Source organism: Apteryx mantelli, chromosome 30 (genome assembly GCF_036417845.1).
Source record: "Apteryx mantelli isolate bAptMan1 chromosome 30, bAptMan1.hap1, whole genome shotgun sequence".
Taxonomy (NCBI): Eukaryota; Metazoa; Chordata; class Aves; order Apterygiformes; family Apterygidae; genus Apteryx; species Apteryx mantelli.
The window spans coordinates 1,445,998-1,466,903 of record NC_090007.1 but is presented as its reverse complement, the minus strand read 5'-3'; the positions used below and the strand labels follow the sequence as shown (position 1 = coordinate 1,466,903).

General features: G+C 71.0%; 2 protein-coding genes across 3 annotated transcripts; both read right to left on the bottom strand.

Annotated features, from left to right (window-relative positions):
* Positions 1–219: 219 nt before the first annotated feature.
* Positions 220–3,723, bottom strand: OCEL1 (occludin/ELL domain containing 1). Its single transcript, XM_067313065.1, has 5 exons — positions 2,601–3,723; positions 2,189–2,368; positions 1,798–2,052; positions 980–1,030; positions 220–801 (listed from the first exon to the last, which is right to left on the bottom strand). The coding sequence occupies exons 1-5, from the start codon at positions 3,648–3,650 to the stop codon at positions 682–684; spliced, it is 1,656 nt and encodes a 551-aa protein (XP_067169166.1). The 5' UTR covers positions 3,651–3,723; the 3' UTR covers positions 220–681.
* A 1,762-nt stretch (positions 3,724–5,485) lies between these two features.
* Positions 5,486–18,260, bottom strand: KCNN1 (potassium calcium-activated channel subfamily N member 1). Of its 2 annotated transcripts, none has more exons than XM_067312612.1 (10): positions 18,043–18,260; positions 13,254–13,375; positions 11,436–11,870; positions 11,259–11,354; positions 10,727–11,145; positions 7,644–7,785; positions 7,428–7,538; positions 7,172–7,299; positions 6,154–6,223; positions 5,486–6,032 (listed from the first exon to the last, which is right to left on the bottom strand). In XM_067312612.1, the coding sequence occupies exons 3-10, from the start codon at positions 11,799–11,801 to the stop codon at positions 5,784–5,786; spliced, it is 1,581 nt and encodes a 526-aa protein (XP_067168713.1). In that variant the 5' UTR covers positions 11,802–11,870; positions 13,254–13,375; positions 18,043–18,260; the 3' UTR covers positions 5,486–5,783. The 2 variants fall into 2 exon arrangements, with proteins under 2 accessions (XP_067168713.1, XP_067168715.1); XM_067312614.1 differs by having other exon boundaries at positions 5,486–5,993.
* Between the last annotated feature and the right edge of the window lie 2,646 nt (positions 18,261–20,906).

Below are 20,906 nucleotides of genomic sequence, written 5' to 3'. Positions count from 1 at the left end.
GGGACCCCGAAGGGGCAGGGGCTGCTGCTCTGCTTTCCTCCCCTTGCCCTGTCCAGGAGCCCTGGAGCAGCGGTGCGGGGGCTCCTGTTGGTACCCCGAATCTGTGAGGAACAGGCGAGCGGCTGGGGCTCAGTCCCCATCATGGCTTCAGTCATTTTCCTGGGTGACAACCAGGGGCAGAGAGGGGAACAGGAGCATCCTTTGTACACATTAAACACCCCTAAAAAATCACCATATTTTATTAAAAACAGTTCTGGCTCATTGTGTAGCTGCACCCACAGACCCAAAGCTGGCTGCGAGGCCGAAAGGCACCTGTCCCCATGGCGGCATGCTCCACGAAGCCAGCACGCGTGCAAGCACGCACGCCCAGGGCTCCCCGCGGCGCGAGAGCCGGCCGCAGCGCCCCAAAATTAGCAGTGCAAGGTGCCCACAGGTTCTGCTCTCCCGTGCACAAGCCCGTGGGTTGCTCCCAAAGCTCGGGGCCGGGGCCAGGAGGGACACCTGGCCCGGTGGGCACCGGGTGCACCCCGAGCAGCTCCATCCCCCAGCCAGGGTGCAAGGAGCAGGCTCGGGGGTGCCGGGAGCACTGGCACAGCCAGGCAACAGCCTGCATTCCTGGAGTCCTGCTTCACAGGGCCAAGGCCAGAGCACACCAGCGCCGGCACCAGCCCACCTGCAGGCTCAGAAGCAGACGGAGCCCTCGGGGGTGGCGCGGTCGTACTCCCGAATCTGGGACTTGATGTGCATCAGCTTCTTCTTCAGGTAGTCGCAGCGCTCCTGCTTCTCCAGGAAGGCCGAGTCCTGCCGGCCGGAGAGAACGGGGCCGTGGGCAACGGGGCTGGGGTCCCGCAGGTGCCCTGGGTCCCCAGAACACTGGGGGGAAGGGCAGAGGCGAGGCCGGGGCTCCTGGGCTCCCCGATGAGGGCTCTGAGCGTGCCAGTTGCGGCCGTGGGAAATCCAGCTGCCAGCCCTTACTCACCCTCTTCTTCTTCGTGTACTCGCGCCAGACGCGGGCCACCCTGCGCTGCTCCTGCGGGCACAAAGCAACGAGAGCTGAGAGGCTCTGGGGAGCTCTGCCTTGCCGGCTCGCTGCCCTAACGAGGCAGTTGCGGCTAACGAGCCCGGGGGGGCTCCGCGCGCTGCTCCGAGGCAACCAGCCTTCCCAGCCGTGTCTGGCGGGATAAACCTTGCTGCGAGCACGGCCGAGAAAGGCTCGAAGCCTTTCGAGCAAGGCGAAATCCTGTGCTTAGCCGCAGAAGCCCAGTGTGTCTGCACCCCCTCACCTGGGGGTTCCCACCTGGATGCAGCCTGCGACCCCGTTCCCTGGCTCAGCCCGGCCTTCCCCACGGCCGGCAGCAGCTCCGGGCCATGCTCCCTTCCTCCCCGAGCTGAGCATCCCTGCTCAGAGAGGGGGGCAGAGTTAAGGAGAGGCAGGGACCGGGCAGGAGCTGGAGGAGCCAGCAGGGGATGTTTCCGCCCCGAGACCTGGGAGGAACTCGGAAGCCAGGTCTCGGCAGCTCCCACCAGAGCCAAGCTTCCTGGCAGGGCGGTTGCGGCTCCGTCTCTTGTTCCTGCTCGGAGCCCTTTGATGGGTCCAGCCAGCTTGGACCACGTGGGCAGAGCCTGGCTCAGGCCTTGTTCCCTGCTCCTTCTCAGGGCTCAGCTTGCAGACACCCCTCTCCTGCGCTGTGCCCACACCCGGACAAGATCCCGCTGAGACCTGCCGACTCATTCCACCCAATGCCACTCACCAGAAGCACTGCACGCGCAGCCGGTGCTGCTGGCCGAGGGACTCACCTCCCTGCTCGGCGTGTGCCAGGGCAGCCGGCACATCATCGCGTCCAGCTCCCCGAACTTCTGCAGCGCCGCGCGGACCTCGCCGTGCAGCTCCTTGTACTCCGCGTACTGGTCGCAAAAAACAGCCTTGTACTGCTCCCTCTCCCAGGGACTCCGGATCGCCGGGTACTTTCTGCCCGGCCCAGGGATACGAGAGTCAGTGTGCGGAAAGGGGAGGGATGGAGGGATGGAGAGCCCCGGAGCCAGGACAGGCTCCTGAGCGGAGAGGGGAGACACCGTGCCCAGGCGTGGGGCAGAGCAACACCCCTTGGCGGGGTGTTTCCTGGCCCCTCGGGTGCCCTCCCGCGGGAGCTCCATTCCGGAGCAGGGAGCAGGCGGGAGTTGCTTACACCACATAGTCTGGGACTGTGCGCGGCTGGGGCGTGAGCCCCGTGGGGACGGAGCAGCTCAAGGCCTCCAGCTTCTCCCCCTTGCTGAGGAAGGCGAGCGTCCCGGTGTCCCTGCCGGGGGGCCCCATCTCGTCCTCGAAGACGATGCGCTTGGCCCGGGCGGCCGGCGGGGCTGGCGCGGGCTGCAAGACGCAACGGAGGCGGCATGAGCCGGGCAGCCCCGCGGTGGCCGGACCCTACAGCAAATGCTGCTCCGCTAGTGGCTCCGGTGGGGCCCCGGGGCAACCCGGCACCCCCCCACCGCCCCACCGGGGTGCTCAGCCTGCCCCTCGCCCTGGCAGGGGCTGCACCTTGCTCGGGGGGGTCCCCGCTCCTCGCCCAGCTCCCGCCACCCCCGGCCCCGCACGCACTCACGAGCATCTCCCGGCGCCTCCGGGCCGTCTCGTGCCGCCACATCTTGAGGCAGACGAGGCTGGCGGCCAGGTAGAGCAGCGCGGTGATGAAGAGGAAGACGAGGGCGGCCGCCTGGCCCCCGGCCATGCGGCAGAAGACGCCGAGGAGGGGGCCGCCGGCGAGGGGGGAGTAGCACAGCCCCCCGAGGGTGACGGTGTTGACGTACGCCGCCGCCGCCGCCAGGTACAGCAGGAACAGGAGCGCGTTGAGGGCCGCCTCCGTGGGCGGCCACCAGCCCGCATCCAGGAGGATGCTCCGGTAGTAGGTGGTGGCCCCGAGCCCCAGCAGGATGGCGCTGAGCAGCCAGGCCAGGCTGGCCACCACCAGCACGAAGGGGGTCAGCGGGCCGGCGTAGTGGGTCCCGTCAGCCAGCAGCTCACTGCCGTACCACCGGTAGTCCCGCTGCACGTAGGCACACACGCAGGCGAAGACCATCCCTCCGAAGAGCAGCTGCAGCCCCCCCAGCACCCGCAGCAGCCCCGGCCAGGACTTCATGTAGGCGTACTTGAGGCCGTACGCCTCCAGCCGGCCCGCGGCGTCGGGGAGGGCAGCCGGGCGGCCGCGGGGCACCGACGGCTCCAGCCCCATCTCCAGCCCCTGCTCCGTCTCCATTCCCTGCTCGCCTGCGGGGCCGGAGCCGGAAGCGCCCTGCGGGTGGCCGGAGCTGCCGTGCCGGTCTGGCCCGCGGTGCTCCAGCGAGGCACGTTGGGGTGGGCAGCGCGGCACGGCCCCCCCCCTCCAGCGGCGCAGCCAGCTCTTCCACGCGGGGCAGTCGGAGCGGCTTTCGGTAGGGCGGGAGGTGGCCGAGGGCCGGGAGCTCAGCGCCCTGGCAAGCCGTGTCCCCCCGGCAGGCCGAGCCACAGGCTCCCGGGGGCCGGCAGGCGATGGGACTCCCCCCGGCACGTCTGGCAGCTGCTCCGCTTCAGCGCGCCCGGGCTGAGCCCGGCTGGAGGGGAGAAGCGCGGTGGTGAGCCCGGCTGGAAGCCCGCCGCCCCCCCCCAGCCCTCCCATGCTGCGGGGAAGGGGTTTTGCCAGCTCCAGCCCCGAGCACGGAGACCCTGGTTGCAGTCGCAGCCCAGCCCCGATCCCCTGCACGGTGTTACGGCCCCTCCTCGCCTGCCTCAGTTTCCCCCTGCAGGTCACCCTGCAGCCTGGCCCCGCGCTGCCCTCGCTCCCCGTCCTCGCTGCCCTGCCGTGGGGACCGGCAGCAAGCATGTCCCTGCTGCGGGCACGTCCCGCTGCATCCCTGCCCCGGGGCTGCCACCCGTCCCTGTCCCCAGCCCGCAGTGGCTCTGGCGGAGCAGGGGGGGGTGCCTGGCCGCCCGGGGCCGCTCACAACTCATCACACGTATCTTGCTCTGCTGCAGGCCACAGCAATTAAGCCCAGTGCCGGGGGACTGACCCGTGGCACAGGCTGGAAACGTGTTTGCTGCCTCCCCTGCACCAGTGGTGGGCAGGGAAGCAGCCGACGCGCTCGGGGAACACGCGGGCCCCTGCGAGGACAGCGGGGACGGACCCCCACCGCTGTCCCAGCCCTTTCCCATCCCTGCTCCTGTTGCTACCAGCCCCGGTGTGTCACCCCCAGCCCCTGCATCACCCCACCACTGCCTGCCCCCCGGCCAGTCCTGCGGGACGGGGTCCGGCACCAGGCTCAGGTTCCCGCTCCCCCCCGGCACTGAGACCCCTGGGACAGAGGCGTTACCTGCCCTCGGCATGGTGGGACACAGCCACGGGTCCGTCCTCAGCCCCCGCTCGCCTCCCGCCTGCCGGAGCGCACGGAGGTGTCCCGCGGCGGCCGCCCTCCACCGCTATCTGCTGCCGGTAGCCGTGGCTGGTTAAACATTAACGCGCGGCTCCAACAGCCGGGCTGCCGGGAAGGGGCACGCAGGGCCCCGCGTGGGCAGGATCAGGCCTCCCATCCCAGTCCTCCATCCCAGATCCCGGCGCAACCTGGGAATGGCGTCACAGGGCCCCCGCGGCCCCATCCCAGGCCTGCCGGAGCGGCTCCAGCGCAGGCGCCCGGAGCCAAGCCCGCGGGCCCGGGAGCCTCCCGGCGCCCATTGCCGGGCCGGGAGCCGGCAGAGGGCACCAGCCGTCCGGCGTGTCTGGCGCATCCCGGCCCCGGGACCCGGCACAGGCAGGGATGCTCCAAGCCCAGCTGCATCACGCTGCAATGCAAACATCCCCCCTCTGCCCCTCCTGCGGGACCCCCCCAAACCTGCCCAAGCACCGGGGCTGCGAGCCCACAGCAGCGTCCCTCCACGTGCCATTCCCGACCCCCCCGGAGGGAACCGGGCTCAGGCCCCCGGGCTGGGGCGAGGAGCTGCAAAGACCCCCCCCCATCCGGCCCCCCCGCGCAGGGGACGGGTCCCGCGGCCACGAGCACAGAGCGACGCAGCCAGTTCAGCTTCCTTTAATGTGCGCCTCGGCCCCCCCCCAGCCCGGCACCGGGGCGCGGGGGCCCGCGGAGCCGCTTCGCCGCCCCGCTGGCTGCGGGATCGGCCGAATATTGCATCCAGGAATCGCACAGCACTTTACAACGGTCGGCATCGTTGCCCCCCCTCCCCCCCACCCCCTCCCCTACCCCCCCCCATTTTACAGATGGGGGAAACTGAGGCACAGAGAGGTGACGTGACTTTGCCAAGGTCACTTAGTGGCAGAGCCAGGGAGGGAGCCCCCAACCTCGCCCCCGGGGCTCGGCCCTGCTCTCGCGCTCCCCGCGGCGCTCTGCTGCCAGCGCCAGGGCGTCCGCGCTGCCCGGCGCCCCGGCCCCCACCTCTGCCCCCCAGCCCTCCCCTTCCCGGGGGGAAGAGCCCCCGGCCACCCCGGCTGCCCCGAAACCTCGGGGTTTCTGGCCTCTTTGAATCCCTCTGTGGCCGCTGCCAAGCCGGGCCGGGAGCCCCGGCCACCCCGCGCCCCCCCCAGCCGCCCCCTGCGTCCGCTCCCCGGCCCCGGCCGGCCCTGCCGCTGCACCGTGGCGGCCGAGGGTCCCGGCGCGGCCGCGGGGGCCGTCGGGGGGCTGCAGCCTCGCGTCAGCACAGTGAACGCAGGAAGTTTAACTATACAGGGCTTTACAGAACAAAGCTACTGAGATCAGCCACACGATGGCCAGACGTTAAAAGGGGCCCCGGGGCCGGCGCCCCGTCAGCCGCTGTCCGAGGAGGTGGGGGGGGCGGTGGAGGGCGAGCGGCGGCGGCACCCGGGGGGCCGGGGGGGCCGGCGGCCCGGCGGCTCCCGCTGCTGCCGCCCCACGGCTTGGCCCACGAGCCCCGGCAGCGCCAGCAGGCTCAGCCCCAGCGCCTCGATCTTGCTCTCCAGCGTGTGCAGCCGCTTCTCCAGGTCCTCGTTGCGCTCCTGCAGCTCGGAGACCATGTCGTACATGATGCTCTGGGTCTGCCGGGAACGGGGAGGTGCAGGGCAAAGGGGGCTTCAACACCGCACCGCCGGGCTCTGCCGCCCGCGCCGCCCCGCTCGACCCCGCGCCGGGGAAGTGCCCGCCGGCCGGGCGCCTCACCTTGGCCAGATCCACCAGCGTGTTCGCCTGGTCGTGCAGTTTCCGCTGCTCCATTTTCACGCTCCGCAGCCTACGGAGAGAAAAGCACCGGCGGGGGGGGGGGGGGGGTGGTCAGCATCACCCTCCGCGGCGCCCCGCACGCGTCCCTGGGCACGCACAGCCGCCGAGTCCGCGGCATTTCCCAGCACCGCCCCCGCGCCTCGGCGCGAGGCTTTGGCAGGGAAGAGCACCGAACGGTGCCGCCTCCGAAGCGGCCCCATCCCGTCCCACCCCAGCCCGGCCGCGCTGCGCCGGGACGCGACCATGCACGCGGAAACACACAGCGAGCAGACGGGGCGACTTACTTCTGGGCTCTGCAGGGATGGGGCAAAACAGAGACAAAACACAACAGCAGGTTTAATAACACCACGGAGGGCGCACGGAGCCGCCGGCCGCCCGGCCGCCCTGCCCGCCGCCGCCGGACCCCGGGCCACGCCGAGCCGAGCGCCTTTCGGCTTCTCCCCCAAAACCGGCGGCACCCCGGGGCTTGCCATCGCCACGTTGGCTCGGTAACGCCGCGGCCGTCCCCGGCCCCCCACTGTCACCGGGAAAGCACCCTGGCCATGGCGGAGCAGGGCCTGTCGGAGAGGCCTGGAGCAGGGAGCGTGGGCACTGTGGGCAGAGCTGGCACCGACCGGCAGCCAGAACGGAAGGCAAAATCCCATTCTCCTTTTGGGGCCCCAAATTTGGAAATCTTTGCGTTTTCTAACACAAAAATCCTAAAGCAGAAGGGGGCAGGCGGCACTTGCACAGTTTGGTCTTGCTTCAAAGTGCCAGGGGGGTTTACAAGAGCTCCAGAGGGAGAAAACTCACTTGTGTCACTCTGGCAAAGGTCTCAGCCTTGAAGCCGGGGGGGGAAAAATGGGAGGAATCGGCTCCAAGCGGGGTCGCCGTTAAGGGCAGCGGCACGGGGGCACGAGGGCGCTGCGGGCGGCCGGGCGGGCGCCGCGTACGAAGCAGGTAAAGGTTTGGCACTTACTGATGGATGGCTTGGAGGAACTTACGCTGGTGTTTCCGAACTTTGGCATGGTCGATCTTCTTCACCAGCTTGGTGTGTTTGTAGATGAGCCACGTTTCCCTGAGTACGTTGGCAGCAGCATTTTTCACCTGGAGAGGCAGACATCCCCGCTCAGGGGCCGCCTCCGCGTCCCGTCCCGGGACGAAGCCCCCTCCTGGGGCGGCCGCGGCTCGGGATGCAGCGCTGGGTGGGTGCGGGGGCGCCGGCAGGCCCTTACCTGCTTCGTTAGCTGCGTATCCATCATGAAATTGTGCACGTGCTTCTCGGCTTTGGTGAGCTCTAGCTTTCTGGCGACCACCGCGACGACGAGAGCCGTGCAGCCGGCGCCCTGGGGAGCAGGTCAAGAACCAGCCGGGAAATTTCCACCTCCGGAGGGGGGAGACGCGTGGCGGGAAGCCCCCCGCACCGTGCCCGCGGCCGCCCGGGCACTCACCATGATGCCAGTGAGCAGGCACACGCCTTTCCCGCAGTAGGTGTGCGGCACCATGTCGCCGTAGCCGATGGAGAGGAAGGTGATGGAGATGAGCCACATGGCTCCCAGGAAGTTGCTGGTCACCTCTTGCTTGTCGTGGTACCTGCCCGGGGCCAGAGGCAGCCGCCGTCAGCCCCGGCCCCCCCGCGCCGCCCCGGCTTTGCAAGGCCATCGTCACGCAGCGGCTCGGGGCCGGCGGCGCCGTGCCTCGGGCCGGGCGGCTGCTGGGGACGGGGCCAGCAGCCGGCGAGAGCAGCTCAGCTCTTCGACCCCCCCCCGTGCTGCGAGTGAGGCCGGGCCGAGCCCCCCCGTGCAGCGCCCGCCGTGGCACCCAACGCGCAACAGGCCCGCGCAGGCGGGGGGGGCTTCGAACCTGCCCTTGGGGACTGCAGCCCCCGGGGAGGGACCCCGAAGCTCGGCCGGCTGCAGGGCTCGGGTCGGAAACGGGCTGGTTTCCCCATCGCCCGGTCCCCGCTCGGCAGCTCCAGCTGGGAGAGTCCCGGAGCCCCCCCTGGACACGCTGGACCCCGAGGCTGCCCGCGGATGGCTCCATGTGGCTGAGAGCCCTGGGAAACCCAGCCCGGGCGTCCCATGCTCCGGGGCTCCCCCGCGAGAGGAAGGGGCACCCAGAAAGGGCTCTGCGCCTGGGCCAGGGACCACCAAAATCCGCGGAGCTGCAGAGACTGAAGCGCCCGACGGAGAGGGACCGGGAGGAAGCAGGAGCTGCTCCTCCCTGGGCTGAGCCCCCGTGGGAAATGAAGCCTCCCCCAGCCTGGGGGGGAGCCACGGCAAACCTCAGCCCTCTTGAAGCTTTTCCCAAGGATCTCAAAGCACAGGACACGGCTGTCCTCCCCTGGAGCCCCCCTGCCCTGCGACGGCACGCTCCGTCTCTGCAGAGCAGGGAACGAAACTCACAGCGCTGCAAAAGCTGCGCCGCCAGCGCCGGGAGAGCCGGGCACGGAGCCTGCCACCGTCCGGAGCAGGGCAGCCCCTCGCCACGTGAGACCCCGCGCTCAGCCGCCCCGGCCCCGATCCGGCCCCTTGCTGCGGCAGGGCCTGGCTTCGCTCCGGGATGGAGCGGGCAACACTGTGCTTTGAGATTTCGTGGCCAGCGCCGGAGCCACGAATGCAGACGGCTTCGCTCGCTGCCCCCCTGGCCTGATCGCCCCCGGCAGCTCTCGGAGGCGCCAGGACAACCCCAACCTGCCCGGGGACGCGGTGCAGCAGGGCCAGGCGGTCGGAGCGGCCAAGCTCGGCAGCAGGGCTCGGAGGCATGCGGGGAGCGGGGCAGAGTGTAAAACGGGGTGAAAGAGGAAGGAAAAGGGAAAGGGGCGGAGGGGAACAAGCTGGGGTCAGACTCAAGCATGAGGCGAGGAATTTAGGATTGCTGCGTCCCTCCGCCTGGCCCCACGTGCCCCGTCCCTCCCATCCTTGCACCCCCCCCCCCCCCCCGGGATGAACCTGTGCAATTTCAGCTTGGAACCTCAGCCGGTCCCGCGGGACCGGGAGATGCCGGGGGGCACCGAACCCCCTGCCCCGGGGCGGCCGCCCCTGCCTGGGCTCGCGATGGGGAGCGTGGGGGGCCGCGTGCTGCAGTGCCCTGCGCCCTCCTTGCCTTCCTCCGCTGCCCTTCCCTCCGCATCCCAGGGAGCTCTCCCGGAGCTTCCAGCGCACCCGAACTGCGCTACTGAAGAGGGGAAAACGCTGAGCGACAGAAACGCTCGGAGCCGAGCAAAAGCCCTTTGGAGACGCTTCAGCCGAAGCCTCCGCTCTATAAATAAAAAGCGGCGAGCGGCTCCTTTCCGGCTGCCTCGGATCGTCCCTGCTCTTTGCTGGGGTTTATCGCTCCGGCGGTGAAACCGGGAGCACCGTGGGCTGGCTCAGCGCGGGGACGCGAGAGCACCCGGCCCCGGCATGGGGAGACCCCAGTGACCTGCAGTGATTTCCGCAGCGAATTCGCCTCCGCAGGGACAGAGCCTGGGCAGCGCAGGGCTGCGCTCATGGCTCACAGTGCCCCGGACCCTCCGCCAGCAGGATCTGTGCCCCAGCACACGCTGCCACGGGACCCCTGGGCTTGTGCCCACGCCACCGGGTCAAATCCCACCTGCAACCGGGGCCTGGCATTCACGCCTGCCCCCTCGCCGAAGGGAGCGCGACGGCAGAAACGGATGCTGAGGTTCCAAGGGGAAAGGGCTGCGGCCCCTTTCCAGGGCCACGGCCTCGTTGCTCCGGCCCGGGCGGCCCCCGCAGCCCCCCGCACCCCTCCCCCGGCTGCAGCTAATCCTAAATTCTCGTTAGCACAAGCCTGGGGCGGCAGGGATGTCCCGTGCAGGACACGGCTCTCGGTTCCTGGGGTGACTCACAGTTTGTCCCTGCGAGCAGCAGAGCGGTCGCGGAGGGAAAACAAGAGCAGTTAATGAGCGGTCCTGGGGCGGAGGGGAAGCCGGCGAGAAGGGACGAGCGCAGGCACGCGCAGCCCGGCCGCGGGCTCCGGCCGCAGCTGAGGAGCACCGGGCACAGACCCGTCCCCTCTGCACCGCGTCCCGTCCCCGAGACCCCCAAACGCCTCCCGGGGCTGGGATGGGGTCCTGGCACGGGTGCCGCTGAGTCCCTCGGGGCTTGGCACCCGTGGTGGCCACGGACGAGGAGGGATGTGGGGCTGGGGAGAGCAGGGACGATGGGACAGCAGTGCTCGCGGGATAGGTGACAGAGACCCCGCGCTCGGCCTCCCGCCCTAGCGGGGACCTACCCGGCCTCAGCATCGACCTTTGGGCTCTGCAAAACCCCATGGTGGCCACCACCGGCCAAGCCCTGGCACAAGGGTCCTGGGGCCAGGCAGGGGCTGGGGACGCTTGCCCAGGGCTGGGCTGCCCAAACACAGGCGCTGCCAGGGCTGGGGGACACTTTGCATGTCCAAAGAGCCTCTCTTCTCCCCCCCCGGGGTTTTGCCCCGTGCATCCTCAGCTGCAGCCCAGCTCCGCACCCTCCACGAGCGCAGGAGCCCCCAAGGGAGGTGGGAGAGCCCTGCCCGCCCGCCCGCACACCTCTCGCACACGCGGACCGTCCAGGCAGCAATGATCCAGGAGGAGATGCTGAAGACCAGCAGCACGGTGCCGGGGCAGATGGTCATGAGGGTCTTCATGACGAAGCGGGTGTTGAAGTTGATCTTGTTGAGGGCGCCGATGCTGCGGGAGGAGGCGTCGGTGAAGAGCTTGCTGTGCAGCAGCATGACGCGCCCGATCAGGTAGAGCCGCAGGAACATGGGGATGGAGAGGATGATGTCCACGTCGGCGTCGGCCACCGAGGCGGCATAGGTGAAGGCCAGGCGCGCCGTCCAGGTGAACAGGTACTGGCCCGGGATGGGGTGGATGGCGCAGACCACCAGCTCCAGGGCGATGAAGAAGATCCGCTCGTAGGTCATGGCGATCCGCCAGTCGTCCGCGCCGTTATCCACCATGAAGAGCTGGGGGGAGAGAGTGGGCAGGCGGCTGGCCGGGCGTCCCGCAGCGAGGCGGCGCATGGAGGCGCCCGCGGGACGCGGTGCCGGTCCACGGGGCGCGCGGCGGCGCGGCCCACCTGGATCTCCCTGGCGTGGTACATGACGATGAGTCCCAGGAGGATGACGGTGGAGAGGCTGATAAGGCATTTCAGTGCAAACGAGTACGACGACTCCTGCGAGGAAGCGCAGCGATGGGGGTCCCGTGCCCACGTCCCCTCGCCCGCTCTTGCCGCCCCGAGCGGCCCGGCCCCTACCTTGGTGTAGACCCCCCAGGACAGCTCCGTCTCCGTGACCATGACGACGATGCCGAACATCCCGAAAATGAGGGCGTAGTCGCTGAGGCGCTTCCGCTTCTCGAAGAGGGCCCGCCGGTGGCCCAGCTTGTAGCCGATGTTCTGGTTCCTCCGTGCCCCCCGCGCGCGCTCCTCTCCCGCCTCCTCGCCATCCGCAGGGGCCGGGGCGGCGGGCTGCTCCGCGCCGGACACCAGCACCTCGAGGCCGGCGGGGCGGCAGGGCCGCAGCGGCTGGGTCTCGCCCTCCAGCGGGTGCAGGGTGCGGGCCAAGGCGCCGCGGGCGCCCCGGGGCCGCGCCACCCCGCCGTTGGACTTGCAGCTGCTCATGGCTCTCGGGGCGAGGGGGCCGGGCGGGCGCGATCCCGCATGGCTCAGCGGCGCCGCGGCGGCGGCGACCTGCGGGAGAGGCGCCGGCGTCGGGGCCCGGCACGTGCGCGGGGGCACCGCGCACCGAGGCCCAAGAGCCGCGGCGGGTAGGGGGGGACACCGGTGCCCTGGGGTCCCGCCACGACCCCCCCCCCAGCACCCCGGGGCCGCCCTGCGCCCCGCGGAGGGGAAACTGAGGCAGGGAGGGCGCGGTGCCCCGCACGGCACCGCCGCGGCTCCGCGGCACCGGGACGCCGCTGCCGCCGCTGCCGCCGCTGCCGCCGCAGCGCGACCCCCGCGACGGTGGAGCGGCAGCGGCGGGCGGGGGGGGGGCCGCCCGCCCTGGAACGGCGCCGCCGCTCGCGGGGCGCACGGAGGGGGTCCCCGTTACGGGGCGCGCGGCGGGGGCGCCCGACCGCCGACCCGACTCTGCGCACCGCCGCCCCCGGGAGCATCCCGCCGGCACCGGGACCGGCACCGGCGGCCCTGCCCGGTGCCCGGTACCTGCCAGGCTGCCGGTGGGGGCGGCGGACCGGGACCGGGACCGGGACCGGGACCGGGACCAGGAGCGCACCGCCACCGCCGCCGCCGGACTCGGGCTCGGCCCCGGGGGCGCGCGGCGGCGGGACCAGAGCGCGGCGGGGCGGGGCGGGCGCTCCTCATTGGCGGAGCCCCGCCCCGCCCCCCGTGACGCGCATCCAGCCCCGCCCCTCTCCCCGCCCCCGGGGCGCCGGCTCCGCCCCGCCTGGGCGCACCCCCCCCATCACACCCCTGCACCCCCATTCACCCCCTCACACGCCTGCAACCCCCATTCACCCCATCACACCCCTGCACCCCCATCACACCTCTGCAACCTCCATTCACCCTGTCACACCCCCTCACCCCCATCACAACCCTGCAGCCCCCCCTGCATCCCTGAACCCCATCACACCTCTGCACCCCCGTCACACGCCTGCAACCCCCATTCACCCCATCACACCCCTGCACCCCTCCATTCACATATCCCACCCCTGCACCCCCCCACCCCCCCTCTATCACTCCTGCACATCCCCCTTGTACCCCTCTATCGCACCTCCTAGACTCCCCGTGCACCCCTCCACCACCCCATGCACACCCACACACAGCTGCATCCCACCCCCGCCCCCCCACGCTCCTCCATCCAAGCCCTGCACAGCCCCGTCGCTCCCTCCATCACACCCCCATACGCCTCCTGCTGTTACCCCCCCTCCACAGCCCCTTCATCCTTCCGCACTGCAAACCCACACACCCCTCCATCACACCCCCTCCATCACACCCCATTCAGTTCTCTCCATCACACCCCCATTCATCCCCCGTGCAGGCCTGTGCATTCCCTCGCCTCGGCCACGCGCACCCCCAGCAGCCTGGCATGGGTCACGTCCCCGCGCCCCGTACCTGCTGGCGCTCACGGCTGTGGGCCGGGGGGGTCTGCGGGGCCTTAGGGGCGCTGGGTGCGGGGCTCGGTGGGGGTTCTGCGGGGGGCCGGGGGGCCGGGGGCCATGGGCTTCCCTCTGCGCCTGGGCCGAAAGGAGACACGGCGTCAGCACAGCCGCGCGGGGCGGCTCGCCGGCCCCCGGCACCCCGAGCCCCCCGTGGCACAGGGCTGGGACCCCCGGCGGCGCTGGGGCCACCGGGCAGGCGAAGCCCCGCGGCGCCGCGGGTGATTTTGCTGGGCCTCGCGGCAGGCAGCGCCGGCCAGCGCCGGTGCAGAGCCGAGCCCTCCCTCTGCAGCCAGACGCGCCACGTCGGGGTGAGCTGGGAATCGGCAAGGAGAGCCGTGTTTTTCGGAGGTCTGTTTGTTCAAAGGCAATTGGATAACGGCAAACTAGGGCAGGGTGCGAGGGCCACAGGGGCACCTGCCCGCCCGGCTGCGCCGTGCACGGTCCTGCGCGGAGGGGGCCCCGGGCAGTGCTCACCCGAGCCCCCTGGCCCCGTTGCGCGAATCGCCCCACGGCAGCCTGCGCAGACCCCGCGGCACGAACAGCCCCGTCGCACCTAGCGCGTTGCCCCAGTGCCAACAGCCCCGTTGCACGAGCAGCCCCGCAGAGCCAGCGCGGACCCCACGGCACTAACGGCCCCGGTGCAGCTAGCGCAGAGCTGCAGCGTGAGCAGCACGAGCAGCCTCGCAGAGCCAGCGCAGACCCCGTTGCATGAATATCCGCATGGAGCCAGCACGGACCCCACGGCACGAGTAGCCGCCGCGAGGGCACTGCAACACCGGGTGCCGGGACCCGCCGGCACAGCAAGCCCCAGGGCTGCACTGCACAGGGGCACCCGAGTCCTGCTGCACCCCATCCGGCTACAACCCCAAACAACCGGCGTCCTACTTCCATTGCAAACGCAGCCACCGGCCCCGTCCTGCCCCACGCGGCATCCTGCCCCCCGGCACGGGGCGGGCGGCGCAGGGCCACGGAGCTGCCCCCGGAGCACCCGGCCGTGCCGTGCGTGGCAGGGCGCCAGCGCCCGGCTGCTCCGCGTTAGATATATGGGGCCGCTGGCGCCTCTCCAGAGGCAGATCATTTTCTCTCCATTCTGCCAAATTTATTGCAGGAAAATGGGTTCCGATTTCTTGTTAATACTCTGCTGGGGGGGGGGGGGGGAAGATGAAGCAGGCAGTGTGATGGGGAAGAAGAGCGGTTCCCTGGGGCTCCCCCGGTGCACGAGGGCCCACGCGAAGGCGGTGCAGGATGCTGCAACCGAGCCGCTCACCGCAGCCTCCGCGCCCGGCGGACCGCGCTTCCCGGCGGCTCGGCAAACTTTTTGGCTCCTCAAATCGGGCCGGTAAAACTCCCCCCAGAGCCCTCCGGGATGGATCATGGTAAATATTTTATTAACCATCGCTCCGTGCTTGTTGTGCTAATAGGCTCCATTGATGGCCACATAAATAGGCCTTATTAAGTCTTTCGCCCTGTCAGGACATCAATATGAATATCCCCACTGGGGGGGAATTCACTGACCCACCATGCCACGGTAGCTGATTAAAACACCCCACGCGGCACCGTGCGGCTCCCCGGGCGCTGCGGTCGGGGACACCATCTCCGCCGGGAGCTGCCGGGAGCACGGTGAAGGCCTCGTCCTGCAAACCTGCATGGCGCCAGCCACGTGCGGGAGGGTCGGCGACGTGGCCAGAGGGGCCGAGGAGGGGTCGCGTCTCGCTCCAAGCCCCGAGCGCCGCAGTAAGGAGCCATGCGGAGCCACGGACCCTGGCGTCTCTCCTCCCTCCCGGGGCAGACCCGGGCTGGGACGACGCTGCAGGCGCCGGACACGGGCTCTGCAACGGCCTCTCCTCGTCCCTCGGTAGAAAGACCAAAGCAATTGCCGGAGGGGGCCCCAGAGCCAGGTGCTGGGCCCTGGGGTCCCTGGTGTGGGGGCAGGTTGCCCCCGGGAAAAGCTGTGGCATCGCCACCGAGCCGAGCCCGGTGCACAGCCGACTCAGCCGCTTCGCAGGGAGCCCGAGCAAACACGCAGCCTGCGCCGGGGCTTTTCCAGCGCCGGCATCCAGGGGAGCCCCGAGGGCCGGCCCTGCACCCCCGGCACCGCAGGACGGAGACGGGCAAACGGCCGGGGGGCCGCATCGGCGTCCTCCTCCCCGCACATGAAGCAGCACGGCCGCGGACACGAGCGCGGCAGGGATGGCCGGGCGGGCCGGGGTGCAGGACACCCCGGTGTCCTCGAGCGCAGTCCTGGCCCTGCACCGTCCCCGCTGGCGGGAGACGGGTGCTGGGTGCCAGCGGGACCCCCCCGCCCCAGAGCAGCGGCGCTGGCTGGGAGCAACTGCAGAGGAGGAGGGTGCAGCTAAAAATAGAGGCGGGCAGCCGAAAGGCTCCCGGCTGGTGATTTATTTATTACCCGCCCGCTAATTCCTGCCTGGGAATCACGGTGAGGGGGGAGGCCACTACTGTAATTTGGGGTAGCTGTGACTATAGCCGGGGCAGCACGGCCCTGCGGAGGGGAAGGGGCTGGGGAAACTGCCCTCGCCCAGGGTGCTCGGGGCTGAGCGTCCCCCCACGGCCGCGGGGGGCTCGTCCCACCGCCGGGCTGGAGCTGCGGGAGTCCCCGCAGCCGGCGCGCAGGGGCTCGGGGCTGTCTGCTTGCAAGAAGTGCGTCACATCCTGCCTCAAACCCCCCCATCGCGATCCAGGCCCCCACGGTGGCCCCAGGATCTCGCCCGGCTGCAGCCACAGCTCTCTCCACTGCCAAGCCCCAGCCATATGTCGAAGGCTGGACGGCATCTGCCTGCGCCGGCGGGAACCCCCGGCCCCCGCAAACGCCGCTGCCATCCTGGCTGGCCGCCGCCGCGGGGCTGGGACCTGGGCACGGCATGGCCCAGCCCGGGCTGAGCAGGGCTGTGGGGGCACGGGACTGCCCAGGCTTCCTCGGGACCCCCCCAGCCTTCGCTGCTCGCGGCGGCATCCTCTGCCCCGGGGGCAGAACTGGCCCCGGCTGCCCTCATGCTGCACCGCGGCCCCGGCCAGCTGCCCCGACGCAGCGGAGCTGCGGGCACATGGCCATGGGGCTTGGAGAAGCCCCAGCACCGTCCCGGAGCTGCGACGGCTCACCTGAGCCCTGCAGCAACAGGATCCCTCCAGTGGCACGACGCAACCGGGCTCCTGTCCCGTGGGAACCCTGCAACCCGCGGGAACCCTGTATCCCATGGGAACCCCCACCCCAGGGGAACCTGCAGCCCCTGGGAGCCCTGTGTTCACCCTATGGCTACGTGGGTGCTGCTGCAAGCGGGCAGAGCCTGGAGCCGGGCTGATCTGCACTGTGCACAGCCTGGCCCGTCCTCTCCCCGGCCGCATCCGGGCACCTGTTGAGCTGCTGGTTGGTGGCGGGGATGTTTGCGGGTGCAAAGACACCCGGGCAGGGCTGACGGGCATCGCGGCTGGCCCGCACACAGGGACACCTGAGCCTCCCCAGGCTGGATCCGGCCCTCGCTGCGATGCAGGGGAATCCCCGGCTCGTCCCCGTGTCTCCCCGAGACGGGCGGCATCCCGACACCCCTGCACAGGGGAGCCGGGCGCAGGCAGCCCCCTGCCCCACTGAGCACCTGCCCCGGAGCTTGGTGCCAGCAGGGATCGGAGCCCCCTGCCCAAACTCCCTCGCCCTCCCGCAACACCCGGACCAGGCAGCAGCCCCTACCTGCCCCAGGCGAGCTGCCCGCTCCGACCCCGGCCACCAGGACGGCTGCGCGGCGCAGGACTGGCCGGGCTCCCCGTGCACCCCGTCGCCGCCGCCGCCGCTTCTCGCCGCCGGAGCTGCCTCCGTCCCCAGACAAAGCCGCTGCGACGGGTTCGCCGCCGCCTCCCCCACGCGGCTCCGCTCCGCCGAAGGACAAAGCCGCCGCGCCTGGCTGCCCCCGTGGGCTCGGGGGGACGGAGCCCAGCGAGCACCGCAGCCCCGGCACCACCGCCAGCCCGTGGGGAGCCCCCACGCGTGCCAACGCCCCACCGAGTGCCCGCGGGTCCCCCGAGCAGCCCCTGGTGGCCCGAAAGCCGGGGGCTGCGGGGGTGCGGGCAGCCCAAGGTCACGGGGAAGGTCGGGGCCAGGCGTGGGACTTCTCCCCGGGCGCCGGACCGCGTGCCAGCACGTGGCACGGCGAGGCCAGAGCGGCACCAATGCCCTGAGACCCCCGGGTGCTGCCACCCCGGACTTTGGTCCGGCAAATGTTGCGCCGTGTCCAAGGTCGCCGCGAGCCCCGGGGAAGCGAGCCCGTCCGCTGCAGCCGGCTGCGCTGCCCACCCCAGCACCCCGGCGCCCGGGGAGCCTGTTTGCTCTGGGTATCGATCGAGGCTGGTTTGCAGCGCGGCGGCTCTTGGCAGCTCTTTGCTGCGGGTGCTGAGCCGGGTGCACAGCACCAGCCGCCCCGGGGCCAGGCGGGATGCCCCACATCGGGGCTGCTTGGGGCAGCCGGCCCCAGGCGCGGGGAAGCACCGGGGCCAGTGGGCATCGCCGGGGTGCAGCCTGCAAGGATGCAGCCTGCAACCTCCAGACTCCGGCTGCTGGGACTCACCGAGGGCAGCCGAGCCCCCGTGGCGCCGCGGGATGCTGCGGGGGGCCCTGTGCCGGCCCCCGATGGCTCGGCCCCACGGGAAGGGGCCGGCAGCGGGGGTGCCCGGCTCGTCCGCCCGCCCCGGGGGCCCCCCGCGCCCTGCCCCCGCCAGCCCCCCCTGCGCCCGCTCACCTGCCACGGCACCGAGCTACCGGCCCCGGCGCCGCTGGGAGCGCGGAGAAGAGCCGGCGAGGCCGGAGGGCGGCGGGGGCATGGGTGCGGGGCCGGGGCGGCCACGCACGGCCCTTCACCGAGCGCAGCGGCAGCTCCGGCGCAGCGGCAGCCTCGGCGCGGCGGCCGGGGAGGACGCGGGCTTCCCTGCTCCACGCCCCCTCCGTCGCCCCCCCGGCCGCCGCTCCGGCACGGCGGATAGTGACCTTGAGGCCTCGCGGCGCTGGCGGAGGCTGGGGGAGGAGGTTATTTTTAGCCGGGAAGAGTCACTCCCATCGCATCCGCGCTGTCGCTGCCGGGGGCTGCCTCTCGCCGCCGTGCCGGGGGCCGCGCAGCGCGGGAATGCCCGGCCAAGCCCCCTCCCTGTGCCGGCGGCACCTGGGGCATCCCTGGCCCGCGGCTGCCCTGCCGTGCCGGTGCACCCACCTGCCCACGGCCAGCGGCCTCCGCACCGCTCGCGCGCCGCCTTGCTCCACCATGGCCCGGTGTCGGCACGTGCCGGCACAGCGCATGAGGGTCGCGGGTGCCCGGGCCACGCGGAGGAAGCACCGGGGGCGGCCGTGGGCCTGGGCTCCGGCCCCACAGCCCCGGGCCCTGGCCCTGTGGCCCCCGGCCGGGCACAGCACCGGTCTGTGCCTCAGTTTCCCCAGGGCGGGCAGCTCAGCGGAGCGGAGGCCGCGGGCTGCCGGGGAGGAGATGCAGCACGCTATTGCTATTCCGCTCACACGCGCAGTCGCGCGCGCCCGCTCCCATGCCTCCCCGCCGCCCCGGCCACCGCAGCTATTGTCTGCAGCTAAATTTAGCCGCCTGCCAACTCCCCCACTTTAACTGCCGCAGCTGCGTGGCCCGGGCGAGCGCCAGCCTCGGCCGTCCCGCTCGCCCCAGCCCCCGGCGCCCGCTCCGCTGCCGCTTCCTTCACCCACGGCACAAACTTTTCCGCCTGTTTTTCCCTCCCCGGCGCCCCATTGCACCCAGGGGCAGCAGAAAGCGCAGCCATGCCGGCCCTGGCACAGGTGCACGAGCAGGACCGAGCACCCAGGGCAGCACAGGGACCACGGGTGCCCACCCTCAGCATTGCACCCAGCCGGGTGCTCGGCTCCCCGGGACGAGCCCATTTCCACCGGCTGGGAATTGGGGCCCTCCCGGGGTGCATTCGGGGGTGGCAGCGGGCTCTGCCGGGGACCGGGGGGGGGGTTGGCATGCACCGCACCTGTGTGCTGCATGGTGCAGTGTGCGTGTTGGGAGGGAGCAGCAACGCGTGTGCAGGGCGGGTAGTGCACAGCGTGTGGGTGGATGTGTGTGTGCGAGCTGCACACCAGCCTGCAGTCTCCCCCCGCTCCCGCTGCCTTTGTCGAGCAAGAGAGCTGCTGCAGCAACGGGGTGCGCGTGTGGCAACGGGCTGTGTGCGTGTGTGCATGCCCACTGCGCTGGGCGGGTGTGTGTGCTTGTGTGCACACAGGACGCCTTTGTGCGCGGGGCAGCGCGTGTGCTTTGAGGAGCGCACAGTAAATGCGTTTGTGCATTGAGAGCAAGAGAGTGTGAATAAAGCCTGTCGGTGTGTACACAGGTGCCTGCACAGGGTATGTGGGTGGTGGCTGTGCAGGGCAGCGAGGGTGTGGAAGGGAATATGTGCAAGGTTTACAGTGTGTGCGTGTAACGGGTTTGCAGTGCATAGAACTGTGCATGCATAGGGTGTGCCTTGTGTAGGGGTGTGCAGGGTGTGCAGTATGCAGGGCTGTGTGCATGAACAGTTATGTTTTTGTGCATAGAGTCGGGGTGCAGGGGTAAATGCGCAGCTCTGTATGTGTATGTGCAGGGTGTGCATGCACAGCTCCGTATGTGTGTGCAGGAGCAGTGTGCAAGGGGTGCATGCACGGCTCGGCATCTGTGTGTGTGTGCAAGCAGGGATGGATGCAGTGTGCAAAGAGGAGTGCAGTGTACAAGGGGGTGCATGCACAGCTCTGTGTGCGGGTGTGTGCACTGCGGTGCAGTGTGCAAGGAGGTGCATGCACAGGGCATGCTGTTTGCAGGAGAAGCATGGCACGGGGAAGTGCATTGTTTGTGTGTGTGCAGGGCGCGGGAGAATGCAGGGTGCAGGGCGTGGTGCGCAGGCCGTGCATGCACAGGGGCCCGGCATGCAGCACCCAGGGGCTGTGCATTGTGCAGGGAGGTGCAGCGTGAAGCAAGGGGTGCGCAGTGCAGGAGAGGTGCCCGGTGTGCGGGGGGTGGTTCACGGTGCAGGGAGTGTATTGCACGGGGGTGCATTGCGCAGGGGATGCGGGGGGTGTATTGCACGGGGGTGCACTGCACAGGGGGGTGCATTGCGCAGGGGGTGCATTGCGCAGGGGCTGCGGGGGGGGCAGGGTGCCTGGCGCAGGGGCGGCGGGAGCAAGCCCGGCGCGGCGCGGCTGCGCGCGGGGGAAGCCCGAGGATCCCGCGGCCGCGTGACTGCCCCTCCCCCCCCCGCGGGTTCCCCCGCCCCCGCGCGCCGCCCCCGCACGGAGCTGCCCGTTTCCACGGCAACGGCCCCCTCCGGGGCTGCGCGCGGCGCCAGCCCGGCCGCCCCTCCCCCTCTCGGGGGGGGAGAGGGGGGAGGGGAATCCCCCGCCGAGGGGGGAGGGGCAGGGAATCCCTCCCCTCTCCGCAATGGGCAGCAGGGAACCCCCTGCAAATGGGGGGGGGGGGCGGCCCCCCTTGGCCCCTTCCCTGCTCAGGGGCAGGGAACCCCCTGCCTGCACTGGGGGGATCCCCGTTAACCCCATCCTTGCAACTGGGGGATCCCCATTAACCCCATCCTTGCAACTGGGGGCTGCCTTCCCGGCACT

Bases quoted from the DNA above. Each gene is read 5' to 3' on its own strand.
- OCEL1 (XM_067313065.1), bottom strand. From the start codon at position 3,650: ATGGGAGGGCTGGGGGGGGGCGGCGGGCTTCCAGCCGGGCTCACCACC. The intron at 2,369-2,600 runs GTGAGTGCGTGC...TGCGTCTTGCAG, and splicing joins GGAGGCGCCGGGAGATGCTC to CCCGCGCCAGCCCCGCCGGC. The intron at 2,053-2,188 runs GTGTAAGCAACT...CTCTCCGCTCAG, and splicing joins GCACAGTCCCAGACTATGTG to GAGCCTGTCCTGGCTCCGGG.
- KCNN1 (XM_067312612.1), bottom strand. From the start codon at position 11,801: ATGAGCAGCTGCAAGTCCAACGGCGGGGTGGCGCGGCCCCGGGGCGCC. The intron at 7,539-7,643 runs GTGAGTGCCCGG...CCTGCTCCCCAG, and splicing joins GCCTGCTCACTGGCATCATG to GGCGCCGGCTGCACGGCTCT. The intron at 7,300-7,427 runs GTAAGGGCCTGC...CTGCCTCTCCAG, and splicing joins ATACGCAGCTAACGAAGCAG to GTGAAAAATGCTGCTGCCAA.